The 18,062-nt window shown below is 60.5% G+C and overlaps 2 protein-coding genes across 3 annotated transcripts in view; both read left to right on the top strand.

Annotated features, from left to right (window-relative positions):
* POLD1 (DNA polymerase delta 1, catalytic subunit) overlaps positions 1 to 10,127 on the top strand; it is a 29,485-nt gene extending 19,358 nt beyond the window's left edge. Inside the window, exons 11-27 of the mRNA XM_058708302.1 lie at positions 433 to 573; positions 669 to 779; positions 1,209 to 1,400; positions 1,567 to 1,655; positions 1,744 to 1,860; positions 2,015 to 2,128; positions 2,451 to 2,598; positions 5,541 to 5,636; positions 5,745 to 5,882; positions 6,763 to 6,938; positions 7,228 to 7,380; positions 7,517 to 7,619; positions 8,388 to 8,520; positions 8,606 to 8,719; positions 9,090 to 9,142; positions 9,223 to 9,320; positions 9,942 to 10,127. Coding sequence (XP_058564285.1) covers positions 433 to 573; positions 669 to 779; positions 1,209 to 1,400; positions 1,567 to 1,655; positions 1,744 to 1,860; positions 2,015 to 2,128; positions 2,451 to 2,598; positions 5,541 to 5,636; positions 5,745 to 5,882; positions 6,763 to 6,938; positions 7,228 to 7,380; positions 7,517 to 7,619; positions 8,388 to 8,520; positions 8,606 to 8,719; positions 9,090 to 9,142; positions 9,223 to 9,320; positions 9,942 to 10,047 — 2,082 coding nt within the window. The 3' untranslated portion in view covers positions 10,048 to 10,127. The remainder of the gene's footprint in view (positions 1 to 432; positions 574 to 668; positions 780 to 1,208; positions 1,401 to 1,566; positions 1,656 to 1,743; positions 1,861 to 2,014; positions 2,129 to 2,450; positions 2,599 to 5,540; positions 5,637 to 5,744; positions 5,883 to 6,762; positions 6,939 to 7,227; positions 7,381 to 7,516; positions 7,620 to 8,387; positions 8,521 to 8,605; positions 8,720 to 9,089; positions 9,143 to 9,222; positions 9,321 to 9,941) is intronic.
* Positions 10,128 to 10,963: 836 nt separating this feature from the next.
* SPIB (Spi-B transcription factor) lies at positions 10,964 to 16,890 on the top strand. 2 transcript variants are annotated; one of them, XM_058708487.1, is made up of 6 exons: positions 10,964 to 11,063; positions 12,033 to 12,060; positions 13,664 to 13,736; positions 14,015 to 14,229; positions 14,604 to 14,754; positions 15,970 to 16,890. In XM_058708487.1, the coding sequence occupies exons 1-6, from the start codon at positions 11,041 to 11,043 to the stop codon at positions 16,266 to 16,268; spliced, it is 789 nt and encodes a 262-aa protein (XP_058564470.1). In that variant the 5' UTR covers positions 10,964 to 11,040; the 3' UTR covers positions 16,269 to 16,890. The 2 variants fall into 2 exon arrangements, with proteins under 2 accessions (XP_058564470.1, XP_058564469.1); XM_058708486.1 differs by lacking the exon at positions 10,964 to 11,063 and having other exon boundaries at positions 12,007 to 12,060.
* The last annotated feature ends 1,172 nt before the right edge of the window (positions 16,891 to 18,062 follow it).

Below are 18,062 nucleotides of genomic sequence, written 5' to 3'. Positions count from 1 at the left end.
CCACCTCCTGTCCTGGCCTCAGACCCAGCTCTCTGTGCTGCCCCCTGCTGTGCGCCCACCTAGCTGTCCCCCAGACCCCTCCCCCCACTCAGCTCAGCCTCGTCCCCAAATCTGTTCCTCCTCTGCTGCCCATCTGGGTGCAGCTCTCCAGCCACTGGGCACCATGCCTGCCCCCCTCAGCCCTGCAGCCGTCCTGACCTCCTGTCTCCCTACAGTCCATGCCCACCCAGCCCCAGAGCGTCTTTCTGCATCAGAGCTCCCCCTGCTTCTGCCCGCCCAGCCCCAGCTCCCAGCAGGAAGAGGGTGGCGTCGTGGGTTTCGTGGTGGTGGCTCGTGTGGTCTGCATTCCTTTGGCACGGCCCCAGAGATCCCAGATCCGGGCCGGCCGTTGCCCACTGCAGCCTCCGCCCCTCCCTGGTGCTGTGTCCCCAGGTGGAGTCGTTCCCCTTCCTGGGCCGCGTGTCTGGCCTCCGCTCCACCATCCGGGACTCGTCCTTCCAGTCCAAGCAGACCGGCCGGCGGGACAGCAAGGTGGTCAGCATGGTGGGCCGCGTGCAGATGGACATGCTGCAGGTACGCGCGCGGGGCCGGGCGGGTGCCCGCCCTCGTGGGGCTGCTGCCCGGGCCCTGGGCCCACCCTGCGCCCCCGCTCCCCCTCCCCACTGCAGGTGTTACTGCGAGAGTATAAGCTCCGCTCCTACACGCTCAACGCCGTGAGCTTCCACTTCCTGGGCGAGCAGAAAGAGGATGTCCAGCACAGCATCATCACCGACCTGCAGGTGCCTTTCCTGTGACCTCTGACCCCCCCTCCCGCCTGCCCCGACCTCACACCTCCGCTCCCTGCCCCCGGCCTCTGACCTTACTCTTCCGTCTAATTCTCTGACCCCAGCAGCCCACCTTCCTGACCTTGGGCTGCGATCTCCCAGCTGTTCTCCCGACTCTCACCTTAACCTCTTGCCTCTGATCTGTGACCTCACCCGGCAGATGTGACTCCTCGTGTAACCTCTGGCACTGTGACCTTATTCCCTTGTCCTGCCCCCGCCTCTAGCCCACACTCGCCCATCAGACTGCTCCCTTGCCCTCTGACCCCGCAGCTCCCCGACCCCCAGCTCTGCCCACTCCGCACCCAGACCCTCGCCCTCTCCCTGACCCCTGAGCCCTCAACGGCTGCCCGCCCACCCCCTGATGCCCTCCATGCCTGTCCCCAGAACGGGAACGACCAGACACGCCGCCGCCTGGCCGTGTACTGCCTCAAGGACGCCTTCCTGCCCCTGCGGCTGCTGGAGCGGCTCATGGTGCTGGTGAACGCCATGGAGATGGCGCGCGTCACCGGCGTGCCCCTTGGCTATCTGCTCACCCGCGGCCAGCAGGTCAAGGTCGTGTCCCAGCTGCTGCGGCAGGTCAGTGGGCGGAGCTGAGGGTGGGCATCCCAGTGCTCTGGCAAGTCCCCGCTCCCGGCCTCCAGTCACTTGGTCACTCAGTCACTCGCTGTGGCCTCTGGGCCACGACACCTGACGCGCTGCCCCACCTGGGCCTGCCTCCATTTTCCACCTTCTCCCCTCCCAGGCCATGCGCGAGGGGCTGCTGATGCCCGTGGTAAAGACAGAAGGTGTCGAGGACTACACGGGAGCCACGGTCATCGAGCCCCTCAAAGGGTATGACCCTGTGTCTGGGTGGGGGCGGCTCGGGGCTTCCGGCCCTGACTCCGCCCCTCCCCCCCCCCCCCCCCCCCCCCCCGCCCAGGTACTACGATGTCCCCATCGCCACACTAGACTTCTCCTCTCTGTACCCGTCCATCATGATGGCCCACAACCTGTGCTACACCACACTCCTGCGGCCCGGGGCCGCCCAAAAACTGGGGTATGGCACCTTTTTAATCTTGGGGACCCCAGGCCTGGGACCCAGATGGGAAGGGGAGTAGAGGAGAGACTTGAGAGGTGGGGAGAGCCTGAGGGGGTCTCGAGGGGAGGAGGTGGGGAGGCTGGGCATCACCGCCTGGCGTCCTCCGCCTCAGCCTGACAGAGGATCAGTTCATCAAGACACCCACAGGGGATGAGTTTGTGAAGACGTCAGTGCGGAAGGGCCTCCTGCCCCAGATCCTGGAGAACCTTCTCAGCGCCCGGAAGAGGTGGGTTCTTGAGCGCCCCACCCACCCCTTCTCAGAGCTCAGACTTGCCGAGGCTCCTCACCAGTCTGTCTCTCGTGGGTCACCCCAGGGTTGCCGTGCCACACATTAACTGTCACGGTGTATGAATTAGAACAAGACACCCCTCCAGATGGCTCCCCTTTGCCCCCTCTGCTGGACACCTCTGTGTAGTACACAGCCTGCACAACTGTACATGGCACCCATTTCTAGAAAGGCACCTTGACCAGTGCCCAGGCCAGGGCCTCTTATCTTTCCCTGAGATATGGGACGCTGCCTCAGTGGCCTGTGCTTCCTCTCTCTCCAGGGCCAAGGCTGAGCTGGCCAAAGAGACAGACCCCCTGCGTCGGCAGGTGTTGGATGGGCGGCAGCTGGCGCTCAAAGTGAGCGCCAACTCTGTATACGGCTTCACTGGTGCCCAGGTGGGCAAGCTGCCGTGCCTGGAGATCTCACAGGTGAGTGCCCAGTTCCCACGGTGGAAGGTGGGGGGCACACAGCCCCTCCCTGGGAGAACCAACTTGCCAGCTTTCGGGAGAGGGGACGCGTGAGTGTTTGGTTCATTCATTTGTTGAACAAACGCTCGCCGAACGTCCTGTGTGGGTCCAGCAGGTGGCAAAACGGATGAGAGTTCCTGCTCTTGTGCGGTGTGCAGCTTCGTGGTCACGCAGATGGTGACAGCAGCAGATGTGGGAAGGCAGTTGGTGCCGAGGGCTCTGCAGACAGTTGAAGCCGTGGCAGGGGCGTAGGGGTGATGAGCAGAGGCTTTGTTCATTGCTCATTCATTTAATCTCTCACAGTCCACCTGAAGACCCCACCCACCTCTCCCCTGGGCCCCATGAGGGTGGGGGAGTGGAGAGCAGGTCCCCTGCCTCCAAATGAGAGGATGGGGCCGTGTGTCTGCTCATGGGGGCTGGGGTGGTGCCCAATAGCACAGCCAGCCTCTGACGTTTGATTTGCCGTGTGTGCTCCGTCACTGAAGGAGCAGGTGCGCGGATACCTCTTCCTGCCCCGGGTGTGAAGATGCTTGGTCAGTGCTCTGCTCTGAGAGGGAACATGGGCAGAAAAGCCCACCGCCTCACCTCCCAGCTGTGTTCTCGGCCTGTTCACCGGACGCAGCTCTGCTGCTCGGACAGAAAAACATCCACGGTCAGACCACAGAGGGTCTGAGTCCGAGGTTCTGCCAAGCTGGGATCAGGGCCTCAGCTCCTGGCTTAAGAGAGCCTTAGAAGGGCCTTCCTGCCCAGCCCCTTCCCCTGGAGTTTGGGTCTCGGCACATTCCAGGCTTGGTTACTTCCAGCCCCAGGAAGCTCCCTCTGTATCTAGGCGTTATATCGTTCCTCATGTGGCTCTGGAGGGAAGGCTTGGAAGAATTGCCAGCGGCGGGGCTTTTTGGTGGGAGAGGCCTATGCACACACCCACCCATCTTCAGTTCAGGGGCCCCCAAGACCACCCTCACCTCAAGTGATCTGCTAGAAGGACTCCAGGAACTCAGAAAAGCTGTCCTACTCACAATTATGGCTTAATACAATTAAAGGATAGAGATTAAAATCAGCCAGGGGAAAAGGCATGGAACTTCCAATTTGTCTCCACCAGTGGAATCATGCAGACAGTGTTTATTTCTCCCGGCGTTGATGTGTGACAACACGCATGGAGTGTTGCCAACTAGGGAAGCTCACTGAGCCTCAGTGTCCTGGGTTTTTACTGGGGGCTGGTCACGTAGGCATGGAGCATCTGTGTGACCGACCTTCGTTACTCAGTCTCCAGCCCCTGCAGAGAGGTCAGGCTGCTAGCGTGTGGCCCGAGGCCTCACCATGAGTCACACTGTCAGCACAGTCCAAGGTCCTAGGTGAACAAAGACACTCTTTTAGGCAGGACGTTCCAAGGGCTTCAGGTTCCCTCCCAGGAGCCAGCCAAGAGCCAGGGCTCTTTCTGGGCAAGTTTCCTCCTATAGTGCATCCCGCCCATATTGCTCTCATTGGCCTTTCATAAGTCTCTGTGGGCCTCCCCCAGGCTCCCTGGTAGAGAGAGGTGGGTGTTTGGCTGTCAGACTCCAGCCCCGAAGCAGAGGCCAGGCCAGGAGGACTTGGCTTTGCTTCCCTTGGGGCTTCCTCATCAGGGCCACCGCTTCCTGGTCATGTCCCTCTGTCTTTTCCCTCTTCATCCTTCCCTGTGTTTCTTTGCCTTTTTCCTTATTGCTGTCTCTCAGGCTTATAGGGGCAGGGAGATCAAACAAACAAACAAACAAACAAAATACTGAATCATTCCAGAAAAGGATGAAGGAAAGAAAAAGGAACATAGAACAGGTGCAACAAGCAGAAAGCATATAGTAAAGTGGTGAACATTTAAGCCCAGATATGTTCAGTAATTATACTAAATGTAAGTCACCTAAATGCTCCAGTTAAAAGACAGAGATCTTCTGACTGGATCCAAACAAACAAAAGCAGAAGAGTCACACCCGTCTCTCCTTGGTGTGTGCCCCGGGCATTTTTTTTTTTTTTCCTAAAATTTTTTAACGTTTTTATTTATTTCTGAGACAGAGAGAGACAGAGCATGAGCAGGGGAGGGCAGAGAGAAAGGGAGACACAGAATCTGAAGCAGGCTCCAGGCTCTGAGCTGTCAGCACAGAGTCCGACGTGGGACTCGAACTCACGGACCGCGAGATCATGACCTGAGCTGAAGTCAGAAGCTTAACCGACTGAGCCACCCAGGCGCCCCGCCCCGGGCATTTTTTAATGTTTATTTATTTTTGAGAGAGAGAGAGGGAGACACAGAATCCAAAGCAGACTCCAGGCTCTGAGCTATCAGCACAGAGCTTGATATGGGGCTCATGATCTATGAGATGATGATCTGCACCACAGTCTGAAGCTCGACCTTCAGTTGAAGGCTCCCCTTCGGTTCCCTTATTTGTAAAGTAAGATTGTCGGGAAGTTTCTCCATGAGCCTGGCACATCCCCCTACTCTGAGGGGGCATTTGACAGTATGTAGGCTCATTTCTGGTTGCCCAAGGATTTGGGGGTTGCACTGCTGGCTTTCGGGGTGGGGGCCGGGAACGTCAGTGCTCCTGCACCATGGAGAACTGCCTGCAATGTTACCACATGTCACAGCACCTCCGTGGCAGGAAACAAACAGCGTGCTGATGGCCTCTTCCGGCTTTAGCCTTTCTAACACTCATCCTTTGCAGACCTTCCTCCTCTGTGCCTAGAGCTCTGGGCTCGCGACCCAGTTCTTTCCAACAGATGGTTGAAAAGGAGCTTAGTAGCCGCGTTTTGTAGATTTGGGCATCAAGGCCCAGAGGGGCAGAGTGACTCACCCAAGCCCACGCCCCCAGGAAGTAGCGGAAGTGGCACCCTGAGCCCAGGACTCCTGGGTCCTCACTGCGTGGTTCTCTCCCTGACAGAGCGTTACCGGCTTTGGGCGCCAGATGATTGAGAAAACAAAGCAATTGGTGGAGTCCAAGTACACGGTGGAGAATGGCTATGACACCAATGCCAAGGTCAGAGGCCGCCCCTCCCACTGCCCAGAGATGGGGCTGGGTCAGGGGAGTTGCAGGGGCTTGGCCCCCATCTCTCCATGCCTCCCAGTCATATACGTCCCTCCCCAGGTGGTGTATGGTGACACTGACTCAGTCATGTGCCGATTTGGTGTCTCTTCTGTGGCCGAGGCAATGGCCCTGGGGCGGGAGGCTGCGGACTGGGTGTCAGGCCACTTCCCCCCGCCTATCCGGCTCGAGTTTGAAAAGGTAAGTGGGAGCCCCCCTCAGGGCTGGAGTGGCCAGATGGGTCTCGCAAGTTTCAGAGGGTCTCTGATTCTCAGCGCCCGCATTCGCGTGCGGTTCCCCTCACATCTGGAGATGTCAGCATCTGGAGCCCCCAGTGGCCCTCGGGGGCTGTCCATTTTGGGGGTGCCCTGATCTGGGTACTCTGAGTATCCCATGCTTCACATTCTGTAGGTCCCGGTTTGGGGGTATTTGGGGGCCTGGATTCTTCTGAGTTTGGAAACTTAAAGCCTTGGGCTTTGTGATGCAGGACAGTGTCTGTTTTTTTGGAAACTTGTCAGTCTTGGATCGCCTCTGGTTTTGGGTGTGGGGGCTGCCTTGGGTGGTGGGAACCCTGACCGGGGTGAATCCTGCATCAGGGCACCATTGGCCGGTGCTGCTTGGCTCCCAGCAGGAAATCAGGCTTGGGGTCTGGGGACTCCAGGGTTCAAACTTGGAGATCAGGTCTTGGGTACACCTGCTCTCAAATTTAGAGCCTCCCCAATTTGGGCCTCCCTGCCTCAGGGCTCCCTCCTGGGCCTTAGTCTCAGCTCCTTGGGGTGGAGGGAGGTGCTGCCTTGTACCCCTGTCTGCCTCAGGTCTGTCCCAGATCCAGATTTGGGGCCCTCCAGGCTTCACTTCATGACTGGGTCTTGTTTTAGGGGCTGTCTCTAGTTTCCAGATTTGAGATCCCTGGAATGCTGAGGTGTGCCCAGGCTCAGGCACGGGGGTCTTGAGATCTTGGGATCCATCTGTCCCAGGGCCCCAATCCTGTATCACATGGACCAGCCCTGTGTGTCCGTTTCTGAGGGAAGTCTCAGGAGTCAGGAGGTCTTGAGGGTCTCAGCCACGGGTCCCTCCCTAGGTCTACTTTCCCTACCTGCTCATCAGCAAGAAGCGGTATGCTGGCCTGCTTTTCTCCTCCCGGCCGGACGCTCACGACCGCATGGACTGCAAGGGTCTGGAGGCTGTGCGTCGGGACAACTGCCCCCTCGTGGCCAACCTTGTCACCGCCTCCCTGCGCCGCCTGCTCATCGACCGGTGGGTGGGAACCTCCCCTCAGCCCCAGGCCGTGCCCCAGCCCCTCTCCCTCAGACCCAGGAGCCCCCAGCCCCCTCCTCCCCTGGGGACACAGGTGTCGGGCCCAGCTTGTCCTCCGTGGTGGAACGGTGGAAAGAATGTGGGGTTGGACAGCTGTGGGTCTAGGCCCCGCCTCTGCCACTTTGCAGCCTGTGGCCTGGCTGGGTCCCTCCCCGCCTTGGGCCTCATCCGCGAGAGCACACTCTGGCCCTCAGCAGCCACTGGTGACCTCCCCATCCCGGCCCTGCAGAGACCCCGCGGGTGCCGTGGCCCACGCACAGGACGTCATCTCAGACCTGCTGTGTAACCGCATTGACATCTCCCAGCTCGTCATCACCAAGGAGCTGACCCGCGCGGCCTCTGACTACGCCGGCAAGCAGGCCCACGTGGAACTGGCCGAGAGGTCCGCCCAGTGGGAGGGGTGCAGGGCTGTCCAGAAATAGCCCCCTCCTGCCAGCTGGGCACCACTTCCTACAGCCCTGTCCGCCCCCGCCATCCCACCTGCCCTCACCCGCCCCGCCGCCCCGGTCTCCCCGCAGGATGAGGAAGCGGGACCCCGGGAGTGCGCCCAGCTTGGGCGACCGTGTCCCCTACGTGATCATCGGCGCTGCCAAGGGCGTGGCTGCCTACATGAAGTCCGAGGTCAGGCCCACCTGGGCTGCCCGCTCCGCCCAGCTCCCCTCTGCTCTCACTTCTGCTTTCCAAGCCCTGCGGGGAGGGTGTTTCCCTCTGTGGGCCCCACAGGGTCCTGAGAACCGCCCCCAGCACACCCCTGGGAGTTGGCTCCCTGATGCCTTTCTCCCAGGCCTCCCGTGCCCTCTGGAGGGCCCCCCCCATAGTCTGACCCCTCCCTCGCTCCCCCTGCAGAAGAAGACCCAGCCTCACCATGCACATCACATCTCTCCATCTCTCTCTTTGCGTGTCTACCTGGTCCTTGCTCTCCAGCCCATAATTCTCTTGGATTCCTGTCCTTCCCCCTCCTACCCCAATGTCCAGTGACCTCTGATCCCCACAACCCCTTCCTCAGTCCCCAGTTCCTGTCCTGCCTCCTCATATCTTGGCTTCTAGCTTTCACTTCCAGCTGCTGTCCACCTTGGCACACCCCCTCAGCTGTGAACTCTGACCCTTGCTTGGGGTCCTGAGGACCCCCACCTGTGGACCCCAGCATGCAGCACAGCTCACGGCCAGAGGACCCTTCACAATCTCCGCTGCCATCCCAGACCCGTGTCCCACCTCGATGCAGCACCCCGGAGGGTGACCGCCCCCAGGGACTCCCCTACACCACTGCCCACACGCACAACCGGGGAACCCACCAGCCCAGTGGCTCCCAGTGCCCGTCACCACGCTGCCTGCTGTTGAGCACAGCCCCTGGCCCCCGGGTGTGACCCCGCCTGGCCGCTCTGCTTGCAGGACCCCCTCTTTGTGCTGGAGCACAGCCTGCCCATCGACACGCAGTACTACCTGGAACAGCAGCTCGCCAAGCCCCTCCTGCGCATCTTCGAGCCCATCCTGGGCGAGGGCCGCGCTGAGGCTGTGCTGCTGAGTACTGAGGGGGCATGCCCGGGGAGGGAGGAGGGCACCGGGGGTCGCAGAGGGCACCGGGGCCCACTGCCTGCCCTCGCCTGCAGGGGGTGACCACACGCGCTGCAAGACGGTGCTCACGGGCAAGGTGGGCGGCCTTCTGGCCTTTGCCAAACGCCACAGCTGCTGCATCGGCTGCCGCACTGTCCTCAGTCACCAGGGTGAGCTCTGGCCCCCCCCCCCCCCCGCCCAGCCCCCAGCCCCAGGCCCCCATGCTCCACCCAGCTCTGCCCTCGCCCAGGTCCCTGGCACCTGCCGTCCAGGCTGGCGGTGCCACCCCGGATAGGCCTGGGCCCCTGGGTGGGGGCTCCCATTTACGGGCACCCCCTCGAGGGTCCCGGGCCCCCCCCCCCCGCCCCGGGAGTTCCCCGGGGAGTTTTCCCCCCCCGCACACTTGCTCCCTTGTTCTCTTGTCTCCGGGGACTTTCAGAAGCCGGGATGGGCAGCGGGTGGGGAAGGGGCAGGGATAGGGCAGCCCGGGGGCCCTGGCTCTGCCCCAGCTCCCCTGTGCTGACCCACCCCCTCCCCCAGGGGCCGTGTGCAAGTTCTGCCAGCCTCGGGAGTCGGAGCTGTATCAGAAGGAGGTGAGGGTTTGCGTGCGGACAGGGGGAAGGGAGGAGGGGTCCGCTGGGCCAGGGCCACCCTGCGGTGCTCTCGTCCCCAGGTGTCGCACCTGAATGCCCTGGAGGAGCGCTTCTCGCGCCTGTGGACACAGTGCCAGCGCTGTCAGGGCAGCCTGCATGAGGATGTCATCTGCACCAGGTACAGAGGTCTGGCGGGCCCGCCACCCCCGCTCTGTCCTGCCCGGGCCCCTCCCAGCTCCCAAGGCCTGTGGACCTGACCCCAGGGTCCCGGGAGGCGCCCTTCACCCCCTCTGCCGCCACCACCGTGGCTGACCCTCAGTGTCCTGGCCTGCAAAACAGGCCCGTGCTCATCCCAGCCTTAGTTGGGCGGGGGGTTGCTGCTCAGGGGGCAGGGCTGGGCACCTGGTATCTGCCCAGGAAACGGCCATAGTTCTCTCTGCTACTCTCGTACACACACGCGTGAGCGCGCGCGCGCACACACACACACACACACACACACACACACACACAACAGTCCTGGCCCCCTCCCCCAGGGCGGGCCAGGCTTTCCCCAGGGAACAGGTGGGCGGGGCGGGTTCCCACGCCAGGTGACAGGTGATATACGGCTGGTGGCCCAGCGCCCCTGCGGGCTCCCGCTGTTAGGGCTCCCCCCATGCCCGCTGAGCAAACAGCCTGCCCCTGGAGGGAGGGTTGGGTGGGCAGCGGGTGGGGGGGGTCAAAGTCCTGGGAACAGCCCCCACCCCATTGCTGGGCCGGGCAGACGCCCTGATCCTGACCCTGACCCCGACCCCGCCCACAGCCGGGACTGCCCCATCTTCTACATGCGCAAGAAGGTGCGCAAGGACCTGGAGGACCAGGAGCAGCTTCTGAGACGCTTTGGCCCTCCTGGCCCTGAGGCTTGGTGACCTCTGACCTCGGCAGGCTTCCCACCAGGGCCTTGGGGGGCCGGATTGGTGGAAAGTTAATAAAGTTCAGGCCTCTTGTTTCCTGGTGTTTTGTGGTCTCCGGTGCACAAGGTCCGCTGTCATGAACCCTGGCCAGGGGGGGTCCTTTCCACTCAGCCGGAGCCCCTGACCCCCAGGAGGCCCCCCACCTACTCCTCCCCTTCCCTCCAAGAACGCCTGGGCTCCCGGCACTGCTGCCAGCCCCACAAAAGCCAGTCCTGCCTCAGTCTCCCCCTGGGACCCTCCCTCAAGGGCCTGAGTGAACATCTAACCACACATCCTCTGCCTGGACCGCCCCGCCCTCCAGGTGCTGACCTGTTTCCACCAGGCCTGGGGCAGCCCCTGGAACGGAAGCTCCCACTGCCCGGCACGACCCAGGGGACCCCCCCCCCCCCCCGCCCACCATGTCACACACCCACGATCTTTCCACCTCAGGGTCCTCGCAGGCTCTGGGCCTGGATTTTCCTCAGAACCCTCTCTCCCCACGGTTCACATCCACTCCTCAGAGTCCGGGCAACCCCACCTCGCCTTCAGACCCCATCAGTGCCCGAGCCTGCCGCTCAGTGGCATATGCCCCCCCCCCCTCCCCGGCCAGTTCCTGGGTTCAGAGCTGCCCCCCCCCTTTTACTGACCTCAGGAACGCTTGGCTTCTCTACTTTCTTAGGATCCCCCCAAATCCAGCTCCTCTCCCATCCACCCTTGGGCTCAGCCCCCCATTCCCACCCCAACTGTGGGGATCCCCAAATCCAGATGGCCCCTGGGCCTGCCCTCTCTACCACGTGACCAAGGGGTTGTGCAATCCAGCCCCCTCCCCTGGCCCTCCCCGAGGGGATTTTCGAGGAGGGCTGTGCTCTGTGCGGGCCTGGCCGGCACCCCTGCCCCCCCCAAGGGGCTGGGCCAAGGTATAAATAGGGGTGGTGGCTGCGGCAGGCGGCAAACCCAGCCGGCTCCACCATGCTAGCCCTGGAGGCTGCACAGTAAGTGTGGGGGACCCTAAAGGAAGGAGTCCCCCTGCACTTGGGACTCTGCCCCAGGGGGCAGGTGGGTGGGAGGGAGGGGGTCCACACTGCCTCTTGCCCCTCCTAGATCTCTTGTTCTCTCCTAGCCCCGCTTCCTTCCTCCATCCTATCCCTGTCTCTCTCGGACCTCGGAAATCTTTCCTCGGAATGCTCGCCCGTCTCCCCTCCCACCGACGGCCTCTCCCAGGTGGCTCCCCACGTCGCACCCCCGGCCCCCACCAGGCCTCGCTGTACCCCTGGCTTGCTCACTGTTGCCCGCTCTGCCTCTCACCGTCTTTTTTTTCCCCTGGGGCTCTATTCTCTGCCTCTTGCTCCCTCTCTGTCTCTGTCTCCGTGTCTTTGTCTCGGTCTCTTTCCAGGTCTTTCTCTGTCTGTCTGTCTGTCTGTCTTCTTTCCTACTGTCTCCCCCGTCTGTCCCCCAACCCTATCTGTCTATCCCTGGGGCTCATAACCACTTCCTGCATCCATGAATGTCTCTCTCCACACCTTCCTCCCTTCCCGCCTCTCCCATCTCCTTCCCATCTCTTCCCAGAGGCTCTCCGGCTCTCCTCTGGTCCAAGGTGGACCCATTTCACGGACTCCCTGATGGAGGCCCCCTCCCTGCCCCCACCTGGGCAGTGACGCCCACAGCGGCTCTCCAGGGACTTTCTCTCCTTCACTTTCCCTGCCCCCAACCAGCCTCTGTCTATGCAAATCCCAGGGGAGGGGGGACATTTGCCTGCTCCCCCCCACCCCCCACTTCCTGCCCCGCTTGAGTGTGGTGGGGCTGGTCTCACACAAGGACACACAGCAGAAGAGCTGTGGTGGTCACAGCTGCAGCCTCCCCCTCCCCCCCCCCCCCCCCCCCCCGCACGGGCTCCCAACCACTTGGGAGATTCAGGTGGCCGAAGGCACCCCTGACATGCCCCTGTGTGTCTTCCCCTCCAGGCAGGACGGGCCACACTTCAGCTGTCTGGTGAGTTGGGGCCCTGGGGATCAGGGAGGGTGGGGGACCCAGATGGCCCACCTTGACCTCCCTGCCTCAGTTTCCCCTTCCATTCCTTCCTGTCACTCTGTCTTTCTGACTCTCCCTCCATATCTCCATATCTCCACCTCACCTGCCCCCTCCCTGCCCCATATATGTTCCACAGAAGTTTTCCTGGTGTCTCTTTCCAGCTCTCAGGCCCTTGGCATGACAAGGGATGGTGGTCTCTGTGACCCTGTTATGTATTTATTTTTGAGGCAGGGGGAGCGGGGGAGAATCCCAAGCAGGCTCACGAACCGTGAGATCAGCACCTGAGCTAAAATCAAGAGTTGGACACTTAACCAACTGAGCCACCCAGGCACCCCAGTTTTTGCTTTTTTTTTTTTTTTTTAACAAAAATCGAGGTATAACACACAAGCTGGTAAAGTGACAAATCTTGGGTACAGCCCAATGAGATTTTACATCATGCACACACCTGTGTAACAGCTAACCAGAGCAAGATATAGAACATTTCCGTCCTTCTGGAAGATTCCCAACCAACAACCCCCGCCCCTGGATATTTTTCAACACAGATTAGTTGATTAGTTTTGTCTGTTTTCAAATTGTATATGAAATACATCATGTAGGATGTCCCTTTTGGGGTCTGGCTTCCTTCATCAACATTTCAGTGTATGTCAGGCATTGTTTTTGTTGTTGTTTTAAGTAAACTCTACCCCCAACGTGGGGCTTGAACTCACGACCCTAGAGCAAGTGTCACATGCTCTAATGGTCTATTGACTTAGCCAGCCGGGCGCCCCAACACTGGCTCTTTTTCCTTGCTGTATAGTACTCTGCTGGGCGCCCCCTCCCCCGCCACACACACACACACACACCTGTGTTCATCCATTCTCCTGTCTGTGGCACTTGGGCTGTTTCTCACTGGGAGCTATTTGAAAAGCTGCTCTGATTGTTCTTGAACAAGGCTATTGGGTGGACATATGTTTTCAGTCCCCTGGGGGGAATACCTAGGCATGAGACTGCTGCTACCTTGGGATGGCGCGTGTCCAGCTTTGGTCTTTACTCTCGTTGCTAAAGCAACACATGATTCTTGGGATGGATCAGAGTGATACGGAGGTGGATTAAAGAAGCGTCAGACTTTCTTTGCCTCTGTAAAAAAACACTTCCAGCCCTGGGACAGGCAAGCCTGGGGGAATTCTTCTACACTTGCCCCAGGTGTTGGGGTTCCTGGGAGCCCACAGTCTTTAGAGGGTGCTGACAGTTGTGTGCCTCTCTGAGACCCCGTGTCTCTGTGTTTCTGTGGGTCTCTGCCTGTATCTTTCCTTCTGTGTGTTGTGTTTGTGTCATTCTGTGTGTTCCTGCTGTGCGCTTCTGTTCCCTCTTCCGGCATCTCTGCATGTCTCTCTTTGCCCCTGTCTCTGGTGCCTGGTCTCTGTGTCTCTTGTGTTCTTCTTTCTGTGTGTCTCTTTCTCTCCTTCTCCCAGCCTCTTCCTTCTTCTCCCCCCTCCCTGTCAGAATCTTCCCACTGGCCCAGAATGGGGGTTGGGAGCTCCCCGAAGGCTGGGATGACCCCTCTTCTTCCCCCCGACCCCATCAGTACCCAGATGGCGTCTTCTACGACCTGGACAGCTGCAAGCACCCCAGCTACCCTGACTCAGAGGGGGCTTCTGGTGAGTGGCCCTGGCCTAGTCAACCCCCTGACCTGGACCTTGGGCCCATTTCACAGATGGGGGAGCTGAGTCCCAGGGGAGGATGTCACCTAGTTCAGCAGGACAAGGTTAGCCCAGGTCTCCAGGCCTCCTCCCCTTCCTTTTCTCACCCAGCCTCTTGCTCATGCAAATTCTGGGGTCCGAGATTTGCATGGCCCACAATGGCCCCTCTGTGCAGGGGGCTTCGAGTGGGAGGGGCTGAGGCCAGACTTGGCTTCTGACTCAGTGCCCTCCCCCAGACTCCCTGTGGGGCTGGGACCTCAGTCCAGCTGTCCCAGCCGCCTCGTATGAAGCCTTCAACCCAGCTGTGGCCAACTTCGGCCACCCCCAGGGAGTCCAGCTCTGTTACGGACCCTCGACCTACAGCTCCATGGGGAGCCTCGACCCGGCCCCCAGCCTAGAGGCCCCAGGGCCCAGCTTCCCAGCGTACCCCACGGAGGAATTCACCAGCCAGGTGAGGGGCAGGGACACAATTAACATCGCCATCATTTGATTGAGGTTTAGCAGGTGCCAAGCAGTATGTGAAGACCTCTAACAAGCCTCTGAGGTTAAGTGCCATTATCACTCCAGACAACAGAGGCACGGGCTCTGACCGAGGGGCGGCGTAGAGTGCCATTCTCAGTGATGGGCACACTTTCGTGGAGGCGGCCCGGGCATCCCTTGGCCATGCCTTGGAGATCTGAACCGAGGCCGGAGTGCAGGCCGTCAAGAGAGTGTGCGGGGAGTGGGGGACACAGTGGGGACCCACGAGGAGGAAGCTGAGGGAAGACAGCAGAGGGAGGGAGGGAAGGGGGTCCCTGGACTGCAGGTGACCCTGACCTTTTGCAGACCGTGGGCCCCCCGGCATATGCCCCCTACCCCAGCCCTGTGCTGTCAGAGGAGGAGGATCTCCTGCTGGACAGTCCCACCCTGGAGGTTTCAGACAGCGAGTCGGACGAGGCCCTCATGGCTGGCCCCGAAGGGAGGGGATCTGAGGCAGGTATGTAGGAGCAAGTGGGGTTGGGGGGGCTCCGGACACAGATGGGGGAGGGAGCTAAAGGCACCATGGCTTGGCTTCCCAAGCGCTTACTACGTCCTCCAGCATTGAGGGCCGTTCCCGGGTCCACCCTTGGCTGTCTGTGTGGCCCTGGGCAAATGACTCTACCCCTCTTTGCCTCGGTTTCCTATCTACAGTGGGGATGGCAGGAAGTGTTTCTTCCTGGGGGTCGGGGAGATTAAGTGAGATAACCCAGGTGAGTGAGAGCAGCTCTTGGCACAGAGTGAGCAGTCAGTAAGACTTCACCCTTATGATTGACACAATAGCAACAGAAATAATCATATCAACACCCGGCTAATCGGCCCCTGCTTCCGCCCAGGCGCCTGACGTGCATTATGCTCAACTCCTGAGAAATTAGGATCTTAGTTACTTTCCCTATCTGGGTCTCAGTTTCCCTTCTGTAAAATGGGCAGCAGCAGCAGCAGCGGCCCCAACTCCTGGTGTTACAGTGATTAAACGAGCTCACAGCACTAAGTGCTTCACAAAGGTTTGTAAAAGTAAAACACACACACACACACACACACACACACACACACACACACACACACACATGAACGGTTCATTTATAGCTGAGGAGGCTCCAGCTCAGAGAGAGGTTAAGTCACCACCTCAAGGTCACTGCTGGGAAATAGCAGACCAGACCTGGGGTTCTTGTACCCAGTGCCCTGCTATGAACCACCCCCGTCTCCACCTTGTGGAGCCCTTGCTGCTTGTAGGAGCCCCAGAGTCAGACCCCCTGGTCTCTTCCAGGATCCCAGTCCCTCAGGGGCCCAGAAACGGCTAGGTGAATTCAAACCCACTCCGGATCTCTTCGCCACCAGTCAGCTCCCTGTTTATATAACCCTTTGCGGAGCGCTGTCAGCCCATTTCACAGATTCATCTATAGGAGGGACAGAACAAAGCAACAGCTTCAGGGGTAACAGCTTCAGGGAGGAGAGCAGGTTGCCTGGGGTGGGCGGGGACGCCGCACTGGAGGCAGGCAGACGCCAGCCACCTCCGTCGCCCCAGTTCTCCTGGCCTGGAGACTGAGGCTTGTTGGGGCTCGGGTTGAGGCGGGGGTTTGAACTGGGGTGGGTGTGGGGGCGGGGCCCAAGGGATACCTCCCCTAACGCACCCCCCCAACCCCCCGGCTCCCCCCCCCCCCCCGCCCCCCAACAGGGGCCCGCAAGAAGCTCCGCCTGTACCAGTTCCTGCTGGGGCTCCTGACGCGCGGAGACATGCGCCACTGCGTGTGGTGGGTGGAGCCGGGCGCCGGGGTCTTCCAATTCTCCTCCAAGCACAAGGAGCTCCTGGCGCGCCGCTGGGGCCAGCAGAAGGGCAACCGCAAGCGCATGACCTACCAGAAGCTGGCGCGCGCCCTCCGCAACTACGCCAAGACCGGCGAGATCCGCAAGGTCAAGCGCAAGCTCACCTACCAGTTTGACAGTGCGCTGCTGCCGGCCGCCCGCCGGGCCTGAGCCCAGTGGGGGCTGTCAGGGGCTCCACGCCTGTGTCACGTTGGCGTCCCCACACCCTAGGTCACGGCACCTGTGGATTCCCCACACTGGGGGGAGGGGGGCTGCTATAATCCCTAAGCCCTGCCCAGGGCCCCTCTGGGACACCACCCCTCCCCCATCGTGTCTGGGGCCCCTCTGGGATTTCCTTGTCATGTCCAGGATCCCCAGGATCCTCGTGTCTGGGTTATGCGACACATAGAGGACCATACTGTGTGTCTGTGTGGAGGGGAGGGGCAGGACTGTCATTCCAGATTCCCAAGAGCTTCTCTGGGATCCCCTTGTGGTGTCTGAGATCCTCCAACCAAGCCTGGGACCCCTCTGAGCTCCCTTGTGTGTCTGAGATCCCTTAATCTCATCTGGGAAGGGAGAGCCCACGGATGGTCACACAGGGAGGGGGGTGCCTTGTCGAGGGTCTCTCTGGGATCCCTTTCTCATGCCTGAGTCCCTCTTGTCAGATCTGAGATCTCCTACTTAGGTCTGGGGGCCTTGCGGAAACCCTTCATCAAGTCTCAGATCTCTATGCCCATCTGTGACTCTCTTGTCCTACCAGTCCCCCTAAATGATGACCTTTGTCATCTTGCAATCTCCTAATTCTCTGGAACCGCCGTACTGTCACTTCCTTGTGTCTGGAATTCTCTAATCACATCGAGGGTGCCTCTGGGATCCTTTGGTCACGTCTAAAAACATCCTGGTCAGGCTTAGAGGGGACCTCAGTGGACCTTGTCTTGTCCAGGCCGCCTCTGGGATACCCTTATCTATCTGGGATCCTGCAATCACATCTGGGGGCCTCCCTGGGATTCTCCATCTGCTATGCCCCTTTGGGGACCCCACCAGCAGACCTGAGTTCTCATAGGGACCCTTCCCTTCCTGGGATGCCCTCTGGAGGACCAGGCTAGGGAGCATTCTGGCCACTCAACTGATTTCTGGGTGATCTTGGCAGCCCTCCCCATGTCATCTCTAACCAGAGGTCACAAGTTGGTACCCCACCCCCACCCTTCCGGCTCCCTTTGGGGCAGATCAGATCTCTGGTGGTGGTTTCTGTAGTTCACTGTGAGGGAGATTTTGCCTGATCCTTCACTAAAACTTTGCACAACGCGGCAACAGGCAACAGCGGGCTGCTTTGCGGTGCAGAGAGGCTGGAGGAGGGTGGCAGCCACTCCTAATGGGGCTTCTGTTCCCCAGTTGGCCCCAGTCCCTGCCACCCCCGGCTGTCATACCCCAGTGGCTTTTCTCAGTCACCTGTTGGCCCCCAACCATTTGCATTTCGACCCCTGGTGTGAACCCAAGGGGGTGTGAAGCTTGGGTGCACTGTGGGAGCTCTGATTGGAACCCTCCGGGGGTGCCACAGACCGTGGGCTAGGACGTCAGAGTCCCAGGTCCTGGAGGCTTCACGGCTGGGGGAAATCTAGGGTGAAAGACTTGCTGCTTCTGGGCCTCAGTTTGTCCCTTGTGTGAAAGGGGAGAGAAGAAGGAAGCATGCAGTCATGCTGAGCCTTTGATACATCTTCTGGAAATCCACCCCACCGCCCATTCATTCATTGACATCCAGGAGGAGGAGGACAAAGGAGCTTCAAGGACCCAGAGAGGGAAGAGGTCCCTATGGGGCACACAGCTGCTGGTAGCAGGGCCCAGGCTGGGACCTGCCCTCAAAAGGACAGCACCCCCCACTCCTGGAACGGGGGCAGGGTGGGAGGGGAGTGCTAGGGACAGAATGTCCCCAGGGCCTCCTCCTGCAAATGAGGTACCTTTTGCAAA

This window comes from Neofelis nebulosa, chromosome 17, assembly GCF_028018385.1.
Source record: "Neofelis nebulosa isolate mNeoNeb1 chromosome 17, mNeoNeb1.pri, whole genome shotgun sequence".
Lineage (NCBI taxonomy): Eukaryota > Metazoa > Chordata > Mammalia > Carnivora > Felidae > Neofelis > Neofelis nebulosa.
Note: the sequence above shows the minus strand (reverse complement) of the source record. Positions and strands in the feature narration are given on the sequence as shown.

What these genes read in the sequence shown, in the direction of transcription:
- SPIB (XM_058708486.1), top strand. Translation starts at nt 12,007, where the DNA reads ATGCCCCTGTGTGTCTTCCCCTCCAGGCAGGACGGGCCACACTTCAGC. An exon ending in GGCCACACTTCAGCTGTCTG is followed by an intron (nt 12,061 to 13,663) that starts GTGAGTTGGGGC and finishes CGACCCCATCAG; the next exon opens with TACCCAGATGGCGTCTTCTA. An exon ending in CGGAGGAATTCACCAGCCAG is followed by an intron (nt 14,230 to 14,603) that starts GTGAGGGGCAGG and finishes GACCTTTTGCAG; the next exon opens with ACCGTGGGCCCCCCGGCATA.